The 18,596-nt window shown below is 40.8% G+C and overlaps 1 protein-coding gene across 1 annotated transcript in view; it reads left to right on the top strand.

Annotated features, from left to right (window-relative positions):
• Positions 1–15,273: 15,273 nt before the first annotated feature.
• The window catches only part of Spata16 (spermatogenesis associated 16), a 269,197-nt gene continuing 265,874 nt past the window's right edge, over positions 15,274–18,596 (top strand). The window contains exon 1 of the mRNA XM_038348424.1: positions 15,274–15,888. Within this exon, the coding sequence (XP_038204352.1) occupies positions 15,274–15,888 (615 nt within the window). The remainder of the gene's footprint in view (positions 15,889–18,596) is intronic.

Below are 18,596 nucleotides of genomic sequence, written 5' to 3'. Positions count from 1 at the left end.
ACACTGTACTCCACAACTTAACTATATCCCCAGCTTGAGCTGTTACACATTTCGATCATTCCTTGATGTTTAATCTATAAACTAAAACATCACTTCTTCATTTATTGCATTCTAAATCAGTTAATTTTAGCAAGTCCATATAAGTTTTTAAACTCTAGAATACGTTAACTCTATTACCCTCTCCAATATTTTGTATCATGTTCAACTATTATTTTTATTCTACACACATTTAAACCTTTCAGACATGTTTCCTCTGTTTTCTCATTATGAATAGTTGAACTTACATTTTAGCAATCTCACTCCTTCTTAATCTTATCTTTCCCAGCTGTCTCCTACCACTCTGCTAACTCTCAATGCATCCCTCTCTCACCTCCATGTCTTTTTATGTCCTTTTATTTTTAATGACCCATTAAGTCTACCCACAAATCTAGGACCATTTAACAGAGACAGGAAGACCTGCCAGTAGCCATATTACCAAAGAAAAATGACTCTGTCTTCCCACAGCAGCCATCAACTACCAATAGCTCTTCCTTCATCTGCGTGTGGGGCATCATGAGTCTCACCCTCACCCATCTTAGAATGACTGAGTTGATTTGGTGCAGGTTTTAGGCAATAACCATAACTTCTGTGAACCCATAAGTACAGCCGCCACATCATATCCAGAAGACCGACTTTCTCAGAAGCACTACCCATCCTCTGGCTTTTAAACTATTTTCACCCTCTCCTCCTTGCTGCTCACTGAACCTTGGGGTGGAGATAGGCATTATTACACACACATACACACACACACACACACACACACACACACACACACATTTGGGGTCAAGCACTCAAAAGTCATTTATTCTAAGCACTGTGACCAGTTATAGTCTGTTAACCACTATCCACTCCCAAAAGAAGCTTCTCTGGCTACAGCTGAAAACAGTGCTAATCTGTAGACACGAATGATGAAAAGCAGTCTGGGAATCTGTCTATTTAGCAAAATAACAGTAGTGGGTTTCTCCTAAGGCCCACGATCTCACCAGCCATGGACTTTGACCAGGTTCACAATACCAGACACGGTTTACCTCCTGTGAAGAAGGCCCCATCAGGGCTAGATGCTCTCAGTTTTGCCCTAACAGTCAGGCCACTGTTCTACCCACAGACTAGGTAGGTCACCATTGCAGTGTGTAGGGTAAACCCCTGGGTAGGACCAGTGGTGACTTTATTCTGCCAGCAGCCTGTATAACACCTTGAAAGGGCACCTACATAATACTCTGAAAGCTACACAGCAGGGAAGAAGTTGACAGTCGATTCCTATGTAATTTCTTGTAGCAACATTTCTGTTTTTATTGTTTAATATGGGCGATCAACTGTCATTATATACGCTGTATGTGTATGTTTACATAATTATAGTTTATTACCCTCCATTGCCTCCCATAATTCCCTTATGCTTATTCTGTTTCCCTCTCTTTGTGCTCCTTGTGGGACTCGTAAAACGCTTTGTCTGAAATTCTTTCCTATATTTTCCATTATTTTATTCCACTATTTAAATTTAGGCATTTCCTGTTGATTGTTTCTTTAAATTTACTAATCCTAGCTTCCGATACATTTAATTTATATTTCAACTCAGTTAAGGAGTTAATTTCAGATATTACATTTCTCAGTTTTAGAATTTTTATTTAATCTCTTTTTCATAAATTCCATTGATCTTGGCTATCAACAACTCTATAATCACCCCTCTCATCATATATATATATATATATATATATATATATATATATATATATTAGTTATGTTAAGTTGCTCAGCTAGTTTCAATATCTTATTCACCCATGAGTATATCTCTGCCATCTACATGTTCTTTTGTTTTTTATTATGTGATCACAAATATTTTGCATAATTAATATTTTCTATTAAATGCTGAGGATTGTGTTTCGGAAATTAGTGATGATCACATGGTTGAACTTCCTCTGTATTTGTAAATAATCTCTATAATGAATTAATATTTGCAAAGTAGATGACACAGTGGATCATTGTAAATGACACACAAGATCTTAACTGGAGTTGGAACTCGCTATGAGGACCAAGCTGACTCTGAACTCAGAGTTCCACCTACTTCTGCCTCCCAAGTGCTCGAGGTGTGTCATCACGCCCAGATCATTTTAATTGTTTTGAACAGTTGTTCTAGTTCATGTCTATGTTGCTGTAGTAAAATTCTGAAAATAACTTGGAGAGGAAAGGGTTTACCTGGTTTATGGGTTACAGTCTATCAAAAGAGGAGGAGTCAAGGTAGGAACTCAAGGCAGGAGCTGGAAGCATTAAACATGGAGAAGTGTTGCTTACTGGCCTGCTTCTCATGGCTTGCTCAGCTACCTTTCTTACATAATCCAAGACCACCTGCTCAGAGATAGCACCACCCACAGTGGGCCAGGTCCCTCCACACCACTATTAATCAAGAACATGGCCCACAGCTATGCCCACAAGCCAGTCTGATGGAAAACATTTGTCAACTGGTGCTCCCTCTCATCAGATTATGGAATTTTCTAGATTGTGTCTTTGACAACAACAACAAAAATAATAAGCACAATGATACACTGTGTCTCCAAGTTCTAAATGGTGTTTGAAAGTATTTTGTAATATTATCTTCAGTAAAAAAACACCAAAACCAAAAATTGATCAAAAAACCAGGTAAGCCGTACCTTTGGCTTTGCCTTGTGGTGACTGGTGATCTTCAGACCCTCCCCGTCCTTTCCCATCCCCAAGTCCCTGTGTCAGGTGCCACCACATCATTGTTGATTCATTCTCAGGCAGATCCCATTTTTCAAACTTTTATCCAGCCATGTCTCACATGTTAAAAATGATCCTCTATACTACAAATTCTTTTTTATAATATTCTTTTTCTCGTGTGTGTGTGAGTCTGTGTGTTGGTGTGTGTGTGTGTGTGTGTGTGTGTGTGTGTGGTGTACATGTCTGTATGTCTTTAAGAGTGTGAGTGTGTGTACATGTGACCACACATGCCTGACAGAAGAAGGTTAAAGTCAGAGGTCTTCCTTGACTATTACTCTCTTCCTCATTTAGTGAGGCAGAACCTTTCAGTGGAAGCCAGAGTTCCCTTATTCAGTTTGTCCGAATAATGGATCCAAACTCCCATTATCGTGTTCCATGGTCCTCTATTCAACTTCTATGAGGAAGGGCAGTTTTATGATTAATTTAAATGTATTATAAAATACTGTAATGACAAAATGAAAGTTTTATTGTAAGACATGTTTAGGAGAATGATTCCTGTTTTTATTCTATATTTCTACCACACTTCAAAGGCAGTTTACTGGGGTTTCTAATGATTTCGGATAAAGATCACTATCAATTTCAACATCAGGAGAAAATCAATTTGAGATAGTTTCAACTCCATACCTAACTCAGCACACACACACACACACACATACACACACACCACACACACACGATTCATTTTTCTATTTAATTATCATAGGCTCTTCAGTTAAAGATATGATGCCACTGGCAAGTAGATCAGTTGTTCTTGTTTGTGGCCGGTGCTTTCTCGTGTCACACATGGTGTGTTTACTGCTATAGCAGGTGCTCTCTGTAGGGAATGCGCAGTGTTCTTGGTGACACAGTGGTCCTTAACATGCTATCTGTTAATCCTTTAATCATCTCTATAAGCAATGAATTAGCAATATCATGAGTTGTCACTCATAGATTTTTTTAATGAGGAAGCCAAGTTCTTTCAAAGCAAAATCACTTGAGAAAAATTCTTCAGTAACCAAAATACTAGGTTAAGACTGGGATCATCTGAAAGCCCAGATTCATATTTCATCTCCATTGTTTCCTCACTCATTGAGTTTGGAACAATGTTCTGTGAAAAAGAGATAGCATTTCCGACATTGTTCATGATCTTCAAAATGCAAAGCCACACAAGGCACAGAGAGGCCGAGCAGCGGTCTAAAGCTTTGGGCTGCAACCCCTTTGGGGGACACATATCAGATATCTTGCATACCAGATATTTATAGTATAATTTGTAACAGCGAAATTACAGCTATGAAGTGGCAATGAAATAATTTTATGGTTGGGGTCATCCCAGCATGAGGAACTGTACTAAAGGGTCACAGCTTAGGAAGGCTGAGGACCACTGCTCTAAAGGGAAAGAGACAAAGAGTCATGGCAATTATATTCAGTCTCTTATTCTAGACTGGATCTTATACTAAAGGAAAAATAAGCAATAAAACAATTTCACTGAGCCAACGGAAAAAAGAGGAACGGTGGCTGTAGACTGAGCCCTAGCATTGTGTAGCCATGAGTTGGACAGCTCTGTGAAATGAGGAGACGGACTCTGAGCAAGGGACTTTAGCTGCCAGAGATTCCATTTCCAAAACAGAGAAATAGGGGTATGCTGGAAGTCTCTCCATCTAGACATATTCTTTCTGGAAGGTTAAAGAGCAAAATGTAAAAGTCTAGGAATTAAAAACTTTACCAGCAGAATTAAATAACTGACCAAACTTAAAGTGGTTTGTTCCTTGCACAGTCACATAGAATCTACCCTCTTTCAAAAAATCAGAACTTCGGTGACTTTTCTAGATGGGTGGGGATACCAACAGCAATACTCTAAAGAAACACTCCAAATGAGAGTCAGACTTTGTCTCAGAATACTCGTGACCTTGGCAGACTGACTGTACTTGTTCCAGGAATAATTGTAGGCAAAGGGCTCTGAATTACACTGAGATGTGACTACTTCAAGCCTCCCATTCCTGTCACACAAATAACTTACTGGCTTCATAATCAAATCAGAGTAAAACCTTCCTCGAAGGACCATTCTATCCTTACAGACCACACTCAAAGTAACGGCAACAAGATGCACTATCAACTCTTTTCCGTACAGGACTGATTTTTCTGCAGTTTTTAGCTGAATGACCTTTATTCCAACTAAAAAAAAAATCAAAGAAAATACTTATTTCCCACCAAAGCCTAAAATGAAGCCAGCTGAGATAGGTGCTTCACAAATACTGTTGATTTAGAATAGCGAGCAGACAAACAACCAAAATAGGCACAGAAAAGTATAGGACAGAAAGAATCAAAAGGCCTGCATGCCTAAAGAAGCATGCAAGGTAAAGCCCATTGTGAAAGGGTAGCTTATGCTTGGATCACTCCAGCTAAACTGTAATGTATAAGTTAGTTAGCAACAGCAAAAGAAAGTGAACCTCCCTTGAACTGCGCACTAAAGTCAGATACAATCAGAGAGTCATCCAGTCAACAAACATGGCGTGTCTTCTGTCTCAAGCACACTCTGGTTACATGGCAGGGATGATAGACTGAAAATTACTGAATAGTGGTGGGTAAGAACTACTGAGAGAAGAAGATGGATGTGTGACTGGAAGCTGTTGACTTCAGATCGTCAAAGAAGGCTTTGTGTATAAAAGGTGTTTAAGTTACAATCTGAATAACGTGAATTTAGAAAGATCCACTGGAGAGACATGCCCTAGGCCAAAAAGTGCAACATATCTGAGGTTGGAGTGAGCTTGTTTAATGAGGTTACTTAACCATTATAGACTTGAGCGATGAGGGAGGGACTGATGAATCTCCAGAGGGAGCAAGGACATCACGGATCATATTCTATTATAGGTATCATGCACATCTGTGGGAAGGCTTCAGTAAAAACAGGGTGGGATACAGTAGTGGAGTAAATGCTGAGATTTCCACTCAAGAGAATGACTGTGCCTGCTGTGTGAGCAAGCATTTGCAGAAATTCAGATGCGAGGTGGTGGGTCCTCAAGAACATCAATAATGCATGTGGATAGAGTCAACAAAACAAATGATTAATTATAGACTGGATACTGAAGGAAAGGAAAGCATAAAATGCAGCTTGTAAGGTTTTCTCCTAGACAGCTGGGTGGATTTGGATGGCATATTCTAGGAATGGGAAATTTGAGAGAATGAAAATTAAGATATTAGGATATATATATATATATATATATATATATATATATAAAATTCTGAATGAATTTGCCATAAAAGCAGTTCTTGATCCTTGAACTATGTAATAGTCCATTCGACTGCTGATATGGCATCGGAAACTACAGGACTGGATCAAACATGGTCACCTAAGTTCGCAACTACAGCTGGGAAAGGAGCCTCTGGTGCTTAACCCGGTGGAAGGTGGGATCCAGCAGTCCCAACCACTGGGAATGAATTGTGAATGAAGCAGAGGACAACTGAATGATCATGGGCTCACTGCGGATTAAAAGAATGTTCCACCTAAGACGAAGGTTGCCCAATGTGAGGATTGCTCTCTAGAGCTCCAGTTAATGCAAGCCTAGGGGTCACGGGATTTGAAACATGGAGGTGATTGCTAATCTATAACAGAAGTCTTGGCAGAATGGTTGGGCCTCAAAGGAGACAGATGGTGAAGAGATTATGAGTTGAAAAAGAGAAAGTATGTGAAGAACTCCTTCTGTTTCTGAGGGGCGTGGAGCCTTGACACATGATGGCAGTTGGCAGCACCCTGGAGTCCACAGAAGGTTTTAGTCTTATTTCTCGTAAGGTCTGCTAGATCGGAATGTACATCGGCAGAACCAGTCCGGTGCCAAGAGAATAACTGGTGGCTTGCAAAGGTCTTTGTCTAGGTTATGGCTGATATTTCTATGATAAAAGATCATGACGAAAACCAGCTTGGAGAGGAAAGGGTTTATTTGGCTTGCCTACCCTGAATCACAGTCCACTGAGGGAAGCCAAGGCAGGTACTATAACAGAGAGGGAACTTGGAGGCCAGCGCTGATGCAGAGGCCATGGAGGAGGTCTGGTTAATGGCTTGATCTTTGTGTCGTGCTCAGCCTGCTTTCTTAATAGAACCTGGGGCCACCAGCTTAGGGGTGTCAACACTCAGAATAGTCAGGGTACTCCCACATCAATTACTAAGAAAATGCCCTATATAGGCTTCCCTGCCTACAGGCCAGTCTTATGGAGGCATTTTCTCAATTGGGATTCCCTATTCTCAGGTGACTCTAGCTTGTGTCAAGCTGACATAAAACTAGCCAGGACAAGAGTATATTCATTGAGAGAAGGAAAAAACATAATCCTCTGGCAAGGAGGGGGCAGAGGCACCAGCAAGGAGCTGTTTGTGGAAACGTGAAACCCCTTAGGACGTCATCCTGCATCTTCCATGAGACTCATACCTCTGAAAGTAACTTAACTGGATAGTTTCTCTTAGGGCATGCCATTAATGAATAGCAAGCCTAGAATTCAAGCTGTTCTTGCAGCCCACACTGAACACTCTCTCCACGAGGTAATGCCTCCGTGACGTAGCCCTGTGACACCAATGTGCACAGTGTGCTGGGACAAAAAAGTATTGGTGCTTTAGTGAATGACTCCCACTGGGTGACCTAGGGATCGGCAAGTGCTTTGACATTGCATTTGAAGTCTCCAGACTCCATTCATGTGGAAGGTTTATGTCCACATTCTTTTTGTTTATTTAATGACTTCTGGAAAATAATAGGTCCGTAATTATATCTACAACTAAAGATCTTCTAAAGCTCTTGACATCTTTTATTTCTTTCTCAACAAATTTGGTTCATATGCTTAAATTAACCATAAAATTGTGTTTATCTTATTATATTAGAGGGAGTCTCACCCAATAAAACAGCTAAATACCTGGTTATAAAATGTATAAAAGAAAACATGTTTCGTGTGAGGGAAGTAAAAGTCCCTATCACCTGGGCCCAGGGAAAAAGAAATATTTTCATATGATCCTAAAGCTGTGGAATTTGCTATCAACTGCCCTGAGTTCAAGTGTCAGGTACGGCCAACTCCCTTGATTACTTTCTAGTTTTTCAACATCATAGCTTCTCCTTTAGTACAATTAAGGTAATAATATTAATACAGAGACGTTGTGAGAGAAAAAGACTCAATCCTGTGAGATAACCTTACAAGCCGAGAGCACCTCTGTTGTTGGTGTTTTAGGAGTCTGAGTCCATGTTCCTCTTTACTCGGTTCTCACACAGATACCATGAGGCAAACCCACCCCTCCCTCCAATAGCAGACCACTGTTCTGCACTGCCTCCCTTGGGTGAAACAGAAGAGGAATCGCTGGAATGTGGACATTGACCCTCCTTTCTCAGAAACTCACTTCCAAATGCCTTTAAAACTGCCTCAGCTTGGCATTCTCACGGAAGCAGGAATGTTATCATTGTTGAGCATGCGGCTACACCTTCTCTCCAGTAGCAGGAGGGCCTGCTGGGCTCCAGGTTCTGCAAAAACTGCGCATTCACAGGGGAAAGGGGTTGGGATTCATGTCAACTCCTTGCAGCTCAGTTGTGTAAGAGAGCATCTCCCAGAAAGGGGCTGTTTATCTCTACATCTCCCCCGCCCATCCTCCACCTGGGCTTTCTCCCAGCTGTGAGCATTGACAGGTGAGGCCTGGTCAACTTTAGCCCCTCTGTGGCTCCTAGCCCAGCCTGATCATGGTTGAAGGCCTTAGTGTGTGACTATTAGACAGGGGGAATATTTTGGAGAATGTTTTTAAAAATAACAATGTGTACTGGTAGACTAACAAGCAAGGTGTTTTTCCTTATAATGTCTCTCTGGTTACATTTAACAGCAAGTTAAAATTAGACCGTTTTTTAAAGAAAGAAAACCATAGCAACTGTGATGTTGAATGTTTCAGGGAGCACATTTATAAGGATTCTCTTCTTCTCAATTGCCCAGGTTTGAGCTGTCGGCTTCAGAAAAAAAATAAATCTAATAATTTGTTTTACTAATAATCATGTAAACTACGAATTGAGTCTAGGTAATAGACGCCCCCAAGTAGAACCGAAAGCTTGATGACATGCTTGAAGTAAAAAAAAAAAAAGAAGAAGAAGAAGAAAGAAACAACAGCAGCAAAAGTAAAAGCAGAACTGCAAATACACAGATTAAAATGTAAAATGATTGAGCAGTGAATTCTGCTTCCTGTATGTGTGTTTATTACAAGCTCCCAGAAACCATTCAAATATTTCTTATCAGCATCTGCTGGAGATCTTCCTTATCTGTGCTGTGTAAATATGAAGGAATCCACCCTACTATGCTGACTTCTAAGTTTAAAAAAAAGCATTTTTTTTCAGAATACCACCTACAAATAAATACATTTGACATGCATGATGGACAACAAATAGTTTTCTCTGAAAGTATTTTTTGTTGAAAGAAATATTAAAATGTAACCTTGGGAACACTGACTAATGCCATGTTAATCAACCTGACTACTATAAAAAGTGAAAAGGTTGATAGTTTAAATCTAGTTCTTGCGTGACTCATTTGAACAATCGAGAAGAAAATGTACTTCATCCAGGATGAGATTAAAACAAAGCAAAACAAAATCCATCAAAACCGCTCATATTCAACTTTTTTCTGAAAATTTTTTGCTTTACTGTCAGAAAAAGATCCAGTGCTGGTTGGGCCCAGTACCACAGGCATCCCAGATCCTCAGGAGGAGGAGGCTGGGGGTAGCACATTCAGATCTGTCCTGGGCTGCAGAGTGAACTGAAGACAAGTCTTGGGAACTTAGTAAATGTCTCAATAAGAAAGAGAGAGGGAAGGAGGGATGAAAGGGAGGTAGAGAATCATGAAATTGGGAGGTAAATATATGAAAGATCACATGGAATGAGCGAACTTAGTCCCAGAAAGACAAATGTTGTAGGTTTTCTTTTATCTGAGGCTCCTGTCTCCAAATCTTCAGATGTGAGTACCTACCCTGGATTAACTGCAGAAACAAGGAAAGTTAAATGGGAGCACTGCCAAGATGGGCAGACTGGGGCGCAATAGAGAATAGAAGGGTACAAGTGATCTGATCAGGAAAATGGGGCTTCTCATTAGGGAGAGAGAGAGAAATACAGAAGAAGGACGAGGAGGAGGACAAGGAGGAGGAAGAGGAAGGAAGCTTGTAAAATTTCAGCAAGGTGTTTTTAAAAGTCATAACGAATCATACTATTAGCTACCTAAAAGTACCTATCGCATATAAGTCAGTGCATAAATATACATGTATAGTTTAAGTGAAATTTCTCATCTGGATTGACAATGTTCCCTCCAGGAGCTGAAAACTGTACAACAACAACCCCATATCAGATATGAGAAGCCCTCCTTTGAATTGTTAGTCAGGGTTGTCCAAGAGATTTCTGGAACATTGCAGGCTATTGCTATTGCCATCTGTTGCCCCCCAGAGATGGAATAAATGTCCCAGTTGCTGAAGACATCACATCTTCAGAAATGGGGCCCAGAGACTCCATTGCTAGAACTGACCTGAATGCCTCCTCCCTGAGAGCTAACTTTCATGGTATTAGGAGACACCATGCAAACTTCCCAAAGCAGGGAGCAACCAATAGTCCTATCCAGCTAGGATGCCTATGAACCCAGCAAACAACATGGTGTGATAACTAAGGTTGCAGTAGCAGCTTGCATACATGCTACTGCTTGGAGGTAACTCACAGCTCTCTAATTGAACTTAAAACTCAACAAGAAACAAATCTAGCCCAATACCCAGGGCTAGTGAAATCATGATCTTAAAGGAGATCCTACCACCACCAAGTTACTAAACCATCATAATCCCTAATTAAATTCTAAATATTTGTCTGCAACAGGTAGAGATTGTTACATAAAACCACAACCAATCAAAATGCAGAGTTATAGAGGCCAGACCCAGTCACACATCTACAATGCAGCTCTGGCATCTAAGCCTCAAGGATCACTGGGGACCAGAGGTGGGGAGATCGTAAGAGCCAGAGGATCAGGGAGTTTGCAGTGAGACTGTGTCCCCTCACAATGTCAGAAGCTGCACCCATAAAGTCTCACCAACATGACTGCGTTCACATGAACTGAACAGGTCAAGAGCAATAGACGTGCCAACATGAATGGAGGAAAGCCCACAAGGCTGCTTACACAGAGAGCTGCAGGCAAGTAAGGAACGCTGAGAGTGGAGAAACAGTCTTCAGGGAAGAGCACACCAGCTGATTATCCGTACCAAATATCCAGCCTTGAAAACAAATGTATTCAGACTGAGCTTATTCAGACTGAGCGGGTTATGTTTATATATTTAGGGATATATATGTATATACATATATGTATATATGATATGCAGCAATAATTGGTGAAAAGGAGTTCATGGATTTGTTTTTTTTTTTTTTTTTTTTTTTTTTTTTTTTTTTTTTTTTTTTGGTTTTTCGAGACAGGGTTTCTCTGTGGCTTTGGAGCCTGTCCTGGAACTAGCTCTTGTAGACCAGGCTGGTCTCGAACTCACAGAGATCCGCCTGCCTCTGCCTCCCGAGTGCTGGGATTAAAGGCGTGCGCCACCACCGCCCGGCGAGTTCATGGATTTGAAAGAGAAAAAGGAGGGGTATATGGAAGGCTTTGAAAGAAGGAAAGGGAAAGGGGAAATGGCATATTTCCAAAAATAAAAAAGAACTAAAAGGACAAGGAAGGTTGAAATTTTTACTTCATAATAGAATTCTTGTCTTGAATAACTTTGATTGTTCCCCAGGTCTTAAAAAATTCCATGTAGGAGATTATTTCTCTTGCATTCAATATTCCATAATTGCCAATAATTCTTGGTATAGGTCGAGACTTTCTGGCTTTCAAATTTCCCCATCCACATTAGTGTGTCTATTGCTGTCCTTGCTCAGCTCATGTCTGGGCAATCATGTTCATAAGACACTGTAGGTGTGGCTTCTGACATTCGCAGGAGACACAATCTCATGGCAAACCCTGCTCCCTTGGCCCTTACAATCTTTCCACCACCTCTTCTGCAATAATCAAGAAGACCAGGATTTTGAAGGAGAGAAAAGAGAGATAAAAAGGAGAAATCAAAGGGCAGAAAGGGAAGGAAACTGACTGAAGTATATCATCATCTCAGAATGCAAAAGAATCTTTCTGTAGGTTCCAGCTTTATTTTCTCGAGGTGCCTGTAACCTGGTCTTTGTTTTAAAGCATATGCTTTGACCTTCATTTTTTGAGCAACTTTGTGCAGAACATTGTGCTAATGTCTGAGTAAGCAGAGAATGACTCTGCTTTTAGACAGCTTTTGGGAAGAAGTCAGCCGTGCATACATAACCGATCTGCTTGGGGAAGACAGAGACTGGGTTAGGACAGGTAAATGAGGTAGCAACATGATGGGAAAGTCCTAGCAGGCGGTCTGAAAATGAGCATCTTCTGGAATTAGCAGAGTGCTCGTCTCAAGTTCAGTGAGTAGGAAATAAGGGCAGTGTGTGAGGTTACGGGGGAAGACCTTGTGAACCACACTGCTTCCCTGCAGTTCTGTAAGCCCTGGAAATGCTACGAGCAGTCCCAAAGCTCTTCTCCCGAGCACCACAGCTTTGCTAAGGAGCATCGTCTACCTCTAAAATTAAAGACACTTGCCCAACTGCCACCACTCTGAAACAGAGATTGGCTTGGGCCCTGCTCTTTCAGATTGTCAATTTAAGGATATATGCTGACATTCAGGACTGAATTCTGTGTTGAGGACATGGGACTTATATTTCTTGTTTCTTGAACAAGTTTGGAATGACTGACCTTTCAGATGTCTGGATGTTAAAGGTTTTTTTTTTTTTATCTGTTCAGTACCTCTGAATACTCTGTGAGCAAGGCTGCCCGCTTTCTGCCCGCCTGCTACTATTGTTTCTCTGAATCTATTGGGGCATTTAAAATGATTCTTTCTGTAGAAAGGCTTAAGAGTCACCACAGAAGCACTCTAAAGCTTCTGTCATAAGAAAAAAATCAGTAAAACCTTTCATCTTGCCCTGAGAGAAAGGCACATCTTCATGGCCAGGTAGGAAGGGACGAGGGGAAATGAGGGGAAGGTGAAATGTGAAGACAGTGGAGGAAGGAGAAACAATCTCCCTTCAGGAGAAGCAATTCCAAAGATGGTTATGAACTACATGTTGAAGATGTGACGTCAACACTGGTAAGACAGGTAGTGTTGCTGTAGATGCCAAAGTGTTATAGCAACACGGACACGCTGATATGTTTCAGCTTCAGTGTTTGATGTAAACAGCTGAGATACCCGAGAGAAATTCTTGGAACAGCTCACCTACCAACATTGATTGTTCATATTTATATATAGTCTATTATGAGAACAAATCTCACCAGCAGCTATTTTGAGTATCAAGAAAATTTCAAAAGCTGTACCTGTTACTAAAAACATTCCTGACATAGATGTTTGTCTGGGAATCCACCCACTGGAGATCCCAACTAAAGTCTTGAAACTATTTTCACTCAACCCAAATCCTTCATGGTACAAGAACAGGGTGATGACTGGCACTGCCTTCGTCTCTGCCTTAGGTAGACTACTACAAGATGTGCCTTGATTAAAGGGAAGTGGTGGCGCTGGACCTGAGATTCACTGCTGTGCACCTCCCCCTTAGGAAGAACTAGAGCTCAACTTAGCAGAGATTGTAGTCTTTCAGAAATTAATTCTGTCAATAAAATTTTGGCAGGCAATCATGACTCTAGTATTTAACTTTTGATAACTAATACCCAAGGTAATTATTATTAGAATTAGCTATTTCTCTCTGTGTGTGTATACCTGTGTGCCGGTGAACATAGAAAGCCAGAGAGAAATTGTGGCTGTCTTCCTCAGTCACTCCCCATCTTATTTATTTTTTTAAGACTGTCTCTCCACTGAGCCTGAAGCTCAATGTTTTCATTAGGGCGGTTGTCCAGCAAGCTCCTTGGGTTTTCCTGGCTCTACCCCAAAGCAGTGGGGTTACAGGCTCACATAGCCATGCTTGGGTTTCATGTGGATGCTGGGAACTGGAACTAAGAACCACTTGCTTTCATGGCAGTTTCTCTTACCAATTTGGTCTTTCTTAAGAGGTGATAAAACTGTCATGGTGCCTTCTGTAATATCTTCGTGTATAATGTAAACCTTTTTTTGTAACAACTACTTACAAAGGTAGGGAAAGGAAAAAAATCTTTAACCTCAAATGTTAAAGCACAGTTCTGTGTTGTGTCTTGCACTTTTTTCCTTAAGTTTGATTTGGGTCTCGGTTCATGATGTTTCAAAGGTTCTCTGTAGCCAAACTGCTGTCTCTCAAATAGACAAAGGAAAGCTATCGATATTAGCAAAATAATAGGTTTGGAAAAAGCTTCTCAAGTATTTTCCCTTAGTAGGTTAAAAGAAACACATGAGATTTTTATCTCATTGTCTCTTATTAACATAGTCATCTGTGCTCTGGCTATTTTCTTGTCTCTCTATGTCTGATGTAAATATACATCACCCTTCCATAACACATATATAGGCCATAGCTCTACTCAAATGCAACACGATGTGGAGGAAAGACTAAGTAGCGAGTTAGTGAGTACCCAGTGTTTGGTTCTGCTGGAAGCAGTACTGTGTCCATGGAGAAGCATCAGCCCCCCACCCCCCACTGCCACCCTTAGATTCTTTGTAAAAGAAGGAAAAAGTTTGTGCACAGTACAGACTTTGATTACGTCAGAGAATCATATAAGATAGGAACCAACTGTAGTCAGTAATGATTAGATTTTAGAGCGTTTTCTATTTTTCAGCAAGTCTAGAAGCAGAGTTAGCATGAACAATCTTCTGGATCGGGACTGTTGAGTGTGGTGAGCACCAGTGTTCTGTGAAACCGCTTCATACTGTGAGGCACCTTAGCGTCAATACTACAGAACCAGCAGCACAGCCGACTCTAGGGGAACACTTGGCTAGGAGTCGCTGGCAACTCGAGGTCACTTTCCTCTAGTCTGAAGCCTGTTTTAACGAACAGCTGTCTTTAAAGATGGTTCAATGTGAGGCTTTTGTTACTAATAGAGTAAGCATATGAAGGAAACACTGTGCTCACATTTCTGGAAGCTTTACAGAAGAAGTGGGTTTGCTTTTTGCTTCCTATCCACCATGCAGTTAGCAGTGGGCTTTGAAATGAGTTTGAGATCACATACCTTTCTTAGGAAATTAATATAGAAATGGACGTTTTAAAACTTTTTGTCTTCTATGACGATTTTTCTATCCAGTGGCTTTGGGCTTCTTATGAAAAGGTTCATTCAGTGCTGTTCATCTGTAAATTATTTTTTCAGACATCTAGATGTGGTTTGAGGAGTCCTAACCTTAGTGAGCTTTATGATTGAAACATCAGTGGTCTGCGAGGATGACCAGTGGACAGTACAAATGCAGTTGATTCTAAGTAATAAGTATCTATGATGAGTAAAGCAGTATTTGAAATGCAGCTAAGCTAAACCACGGGTTTTGAAATCATTGTCTGAATGGCTTTCCTCCTTCTCTCCCTTGCAGGAGTCTGGGATGCACCAATGGATTCCGGCAAGAGTAGGAATGTGGAGACCACGGTAAGGAGGATCTACCGTGACCTGCTTACTCCAAAGATGAATGCAAGCAAGAAAATGTCCACCTTAACAAACTCACCCACCAGCCTGGAAGTGTCACCCGAAATCAAGAAGAGCTGTGGAGAAAAGCAAGCAGACATCACAGCTGAGAGAGTAAAACTCACAAAAGGCATCAAAGAGAAACAAAGCAATGAGTCGGAGAAAGTGACCCTTAAACGAAAGGCTGAAGGGGAAGAAAAACTGGCTGGTAAGAAAGAGGCGAAGATAATGGAACTTGACAATCAGCTAGCCAGCAGCATTCCTCTGCCTCACATCCCTTTAAAGAACATAATGGAGGTCGAAATGAAGCTTGTCTATATTGATGAAGAGGATGTGAGCTATGAATTTGCCCAGCCCTACATGTGTGCTGAGCTTCAGACAACAAGCCAGACTGCCACCATGATGTCACCTGAAAGTGCACAGAATCTCACCACCATGCCACAGATTGACAAATGGCTTCAGGTAGCATTAAAAGATGCCAGCGCTTGCTATAGACAGAAGAAATACTCCGTGGCAGCCGGGCAGTTCAGAACGGCCCTTGAGGTATGAGAATAAAGAGTAGAGATGAACAGGGCTATGAAGTGAAAAGTTGCAGTTACACCAGGGGTTCTACTCCCAAAGTAGTGAGCAGTGGTCATGGGTTGGAAATATTGAATGCCAGAATCAAGAGTTCCAAAGTTATAGAAAGAAGGTAAGATGTGTCCATAAGTTACTATTTTTGCACGATTTTCTGCTTACAAACCCAGAAGCAAATGGCAGCATATATACAAATGTGGTTGGTTTTGTAATTTGGGCATATACCTATAAAGCCTATGGAGTGTCAGTACAGGGATAGTGTGCTCAATAATCCTTTCTAAATGCAGGCCTTCCAAGAATCCATAAATTGTCCCCATATTTTACAGTCTCTGTGAGAAATCCCTTAGTTCACATGCAATACTTTAATATAAACAACACAATTTTCCTTAATGTGAGCTTTACTTAAAATATCCTTCCCATTCCAACAAGCTTTATGACTATTCTTATACCATCTCCAAACAGATGACGTTTGTCTCCTTCATAGAATTAAGAAGTTGATAGTAGACAGAAATAAACGTAAGAATCATTGTTAAACACAGAATAAGTCATGAGAAAAAGTGTGTGGTCAGACTCATTAAGCATTTGGAATAAGTAAATGTCATATCTAGAAATCCCAATGGCCTAGCACAATTGGCGTCTGTGTATTTCAATAATTACAAAAGAACTTCTCAGTGAATTCTAGATATGCCTGCTGAGCATGAAGATTTCAAAGGTGGGTGAAAGAAAGTGTGATTCCCTTGCCTTTTCATCTTGAAGGGATCGGTACAGTAATAGGATATAAATGTGGCATCAAGGAAAACCTAACCCTCCATGGGGGCCAGAGGAAGGCCTGTAGTTAAATGTAAGGTGATGAGGTATACATTTAAAGAGTAAAAAATTTCCACCATTTGCTGACATTTTAAATGACTGAATCTACAAAGAATTACTAATAGGAAATAATGAACAATGTTTTCTCTAAATATTTAAAAAGGAACTCAACACAGACACACACATTCCCAAATAGATATGAAGTGATACAGGAACACACAGACAGCTCATCTGTTCTCATAAGGGTCATCCTCACCCCAACTGGAAGTAGCTTGGGGATGCTATTTGAATAACCTGTTATTATAATTGGTAAGTGCCGGAAAACTGGGCTGCCCTCCAGCCTCTGGAACCCCACCTCTACTTTGAGCTCTTCCAGACCCCAGTCCTCTCATCAGGAAGACTCCATGTAGACACCACACATTTCTGCAAGGAAATTTCTGCAAATGTGTGCTGGTGTTTGCTCCACTAAGAATATTCCTTACGGGGAAGGGTAGATAAAAAATATCCTTTTTCAATGAAAAGATATATATAAATAAGAAATTGTGTGATAAAACTTCAAGTTAAGGGTATGTAAGAGAGCAGGAGATATCAGTATAAACTAGAAGAAAATATCTAGTTATTCATAAAACCCAGAGTTCATAGTGCTACAAATCCAGGTGAAGATTAATGACCTAAAGTGTGTTTTGCTGAAAACTGCCTCTCTCTCTCTCTCTCTCTCTCTCTCTCTCTCTCTCTCTCTCTCTTTCTTTCTCTCTCTCTCCCTCCCTCCCTCCCTCTCTCTCCCTTCCTCCGTTCTCCCCCTTCTCTCTCCCTCTGCATTTTCTTCCCCCACCCCCTCCCCAGCTTTTCTTCCTCTCCTTTCCCCTTTCTCTCTCCCCTGGATTTTAGGGAAGCTTTGGATGCTGACACTAATTACTGGTAATTAACAAAGGTAATTATTTTGAGACCAAAACTTTAGCTTAGACATCTGGCCTAGCTTTTGTTTAATTACCTTGGGAGTTAACTTTGAAATCTTCTCTAGAATGTCTCTTAATAAACCAAAGCTACTGGGAATAGAACAGCTTCTTCGCTTCTTTACCCTTCTTCTCTTGGACTTAAACTTCTAAATGCAATACCTCCCCCTCAGAGTTCTCGAGTGATGTCATGCAGCACACCCTTTTCCTCATTGCTTGGTGTGGCTGTTAAGCCAGGCAGGGCATAGGCAAGGTGAAATGACAAGCATGACACTAGGAGGGAAGGACATACTAGCAAATATCTGAGTTGTAAATTATTATTAAATATATTACACTAGAGGGAAGGATATACTAGCAAATATCTGAGTTGTAAATTATTATTAAATATATTACTTGGGTAATATTTAACCAAAAATGGCAAAACTCTGAAATGGGTGTCTGGTGGAAGCTGGAGATACATTTGTCTCGTGGAAGCACATGTAGCCAATAGGATTGTCAGAACACCAAAGTATAACAAAAGTCTCTTAAGAGGAAGGGGCCTTATTATCCAAAATACCTGTTCTTGCTATGCATTCTAGAAAACTAAAAGGATAAAATAATTGAGAGAGACACATGGTAGAAACACCTGCTGCAATGCTGAGCCCAGCATCCCACTGCTCTTCCGTTGACCAGCATTTCACCAAGTAAGCACATAAGCTGCAGGAGAGCCTGGGAAAACAGTGTTCCAGACATTCCTCCCCCTGAGAAGTTCTAGGATATAGGAAGCAAGATAAATAAGGAGCCTCTTGCCCCCTGAGTGCTTACTGTTGGAAACATATAGGGAGGCATATAACAGGCTTGCTAAGTGAGTAAGACACAATCAGTTATGGGAGCCTACAGAGGCCAGATAGCTGGTGGTTGATGATAGGACCAGCA

The sequence above is a fragment of the Arvicola amphibius genome, chromosome 11 (assembly GCF_903992535.2).
Source record: "Arvicola amphibius chromosome 11, mArvAmp1.2, whole genome shotgun sequence".
Lineage (NCBI taxonomy): Eukaryota > Metazoa > Chordata > Mammalia > Rodentia > Cricetidae > Arvicola > Arvicola amphibius.
This window is presented reverse-complemented; position numbering and strand designations above follow the sequence as displayed.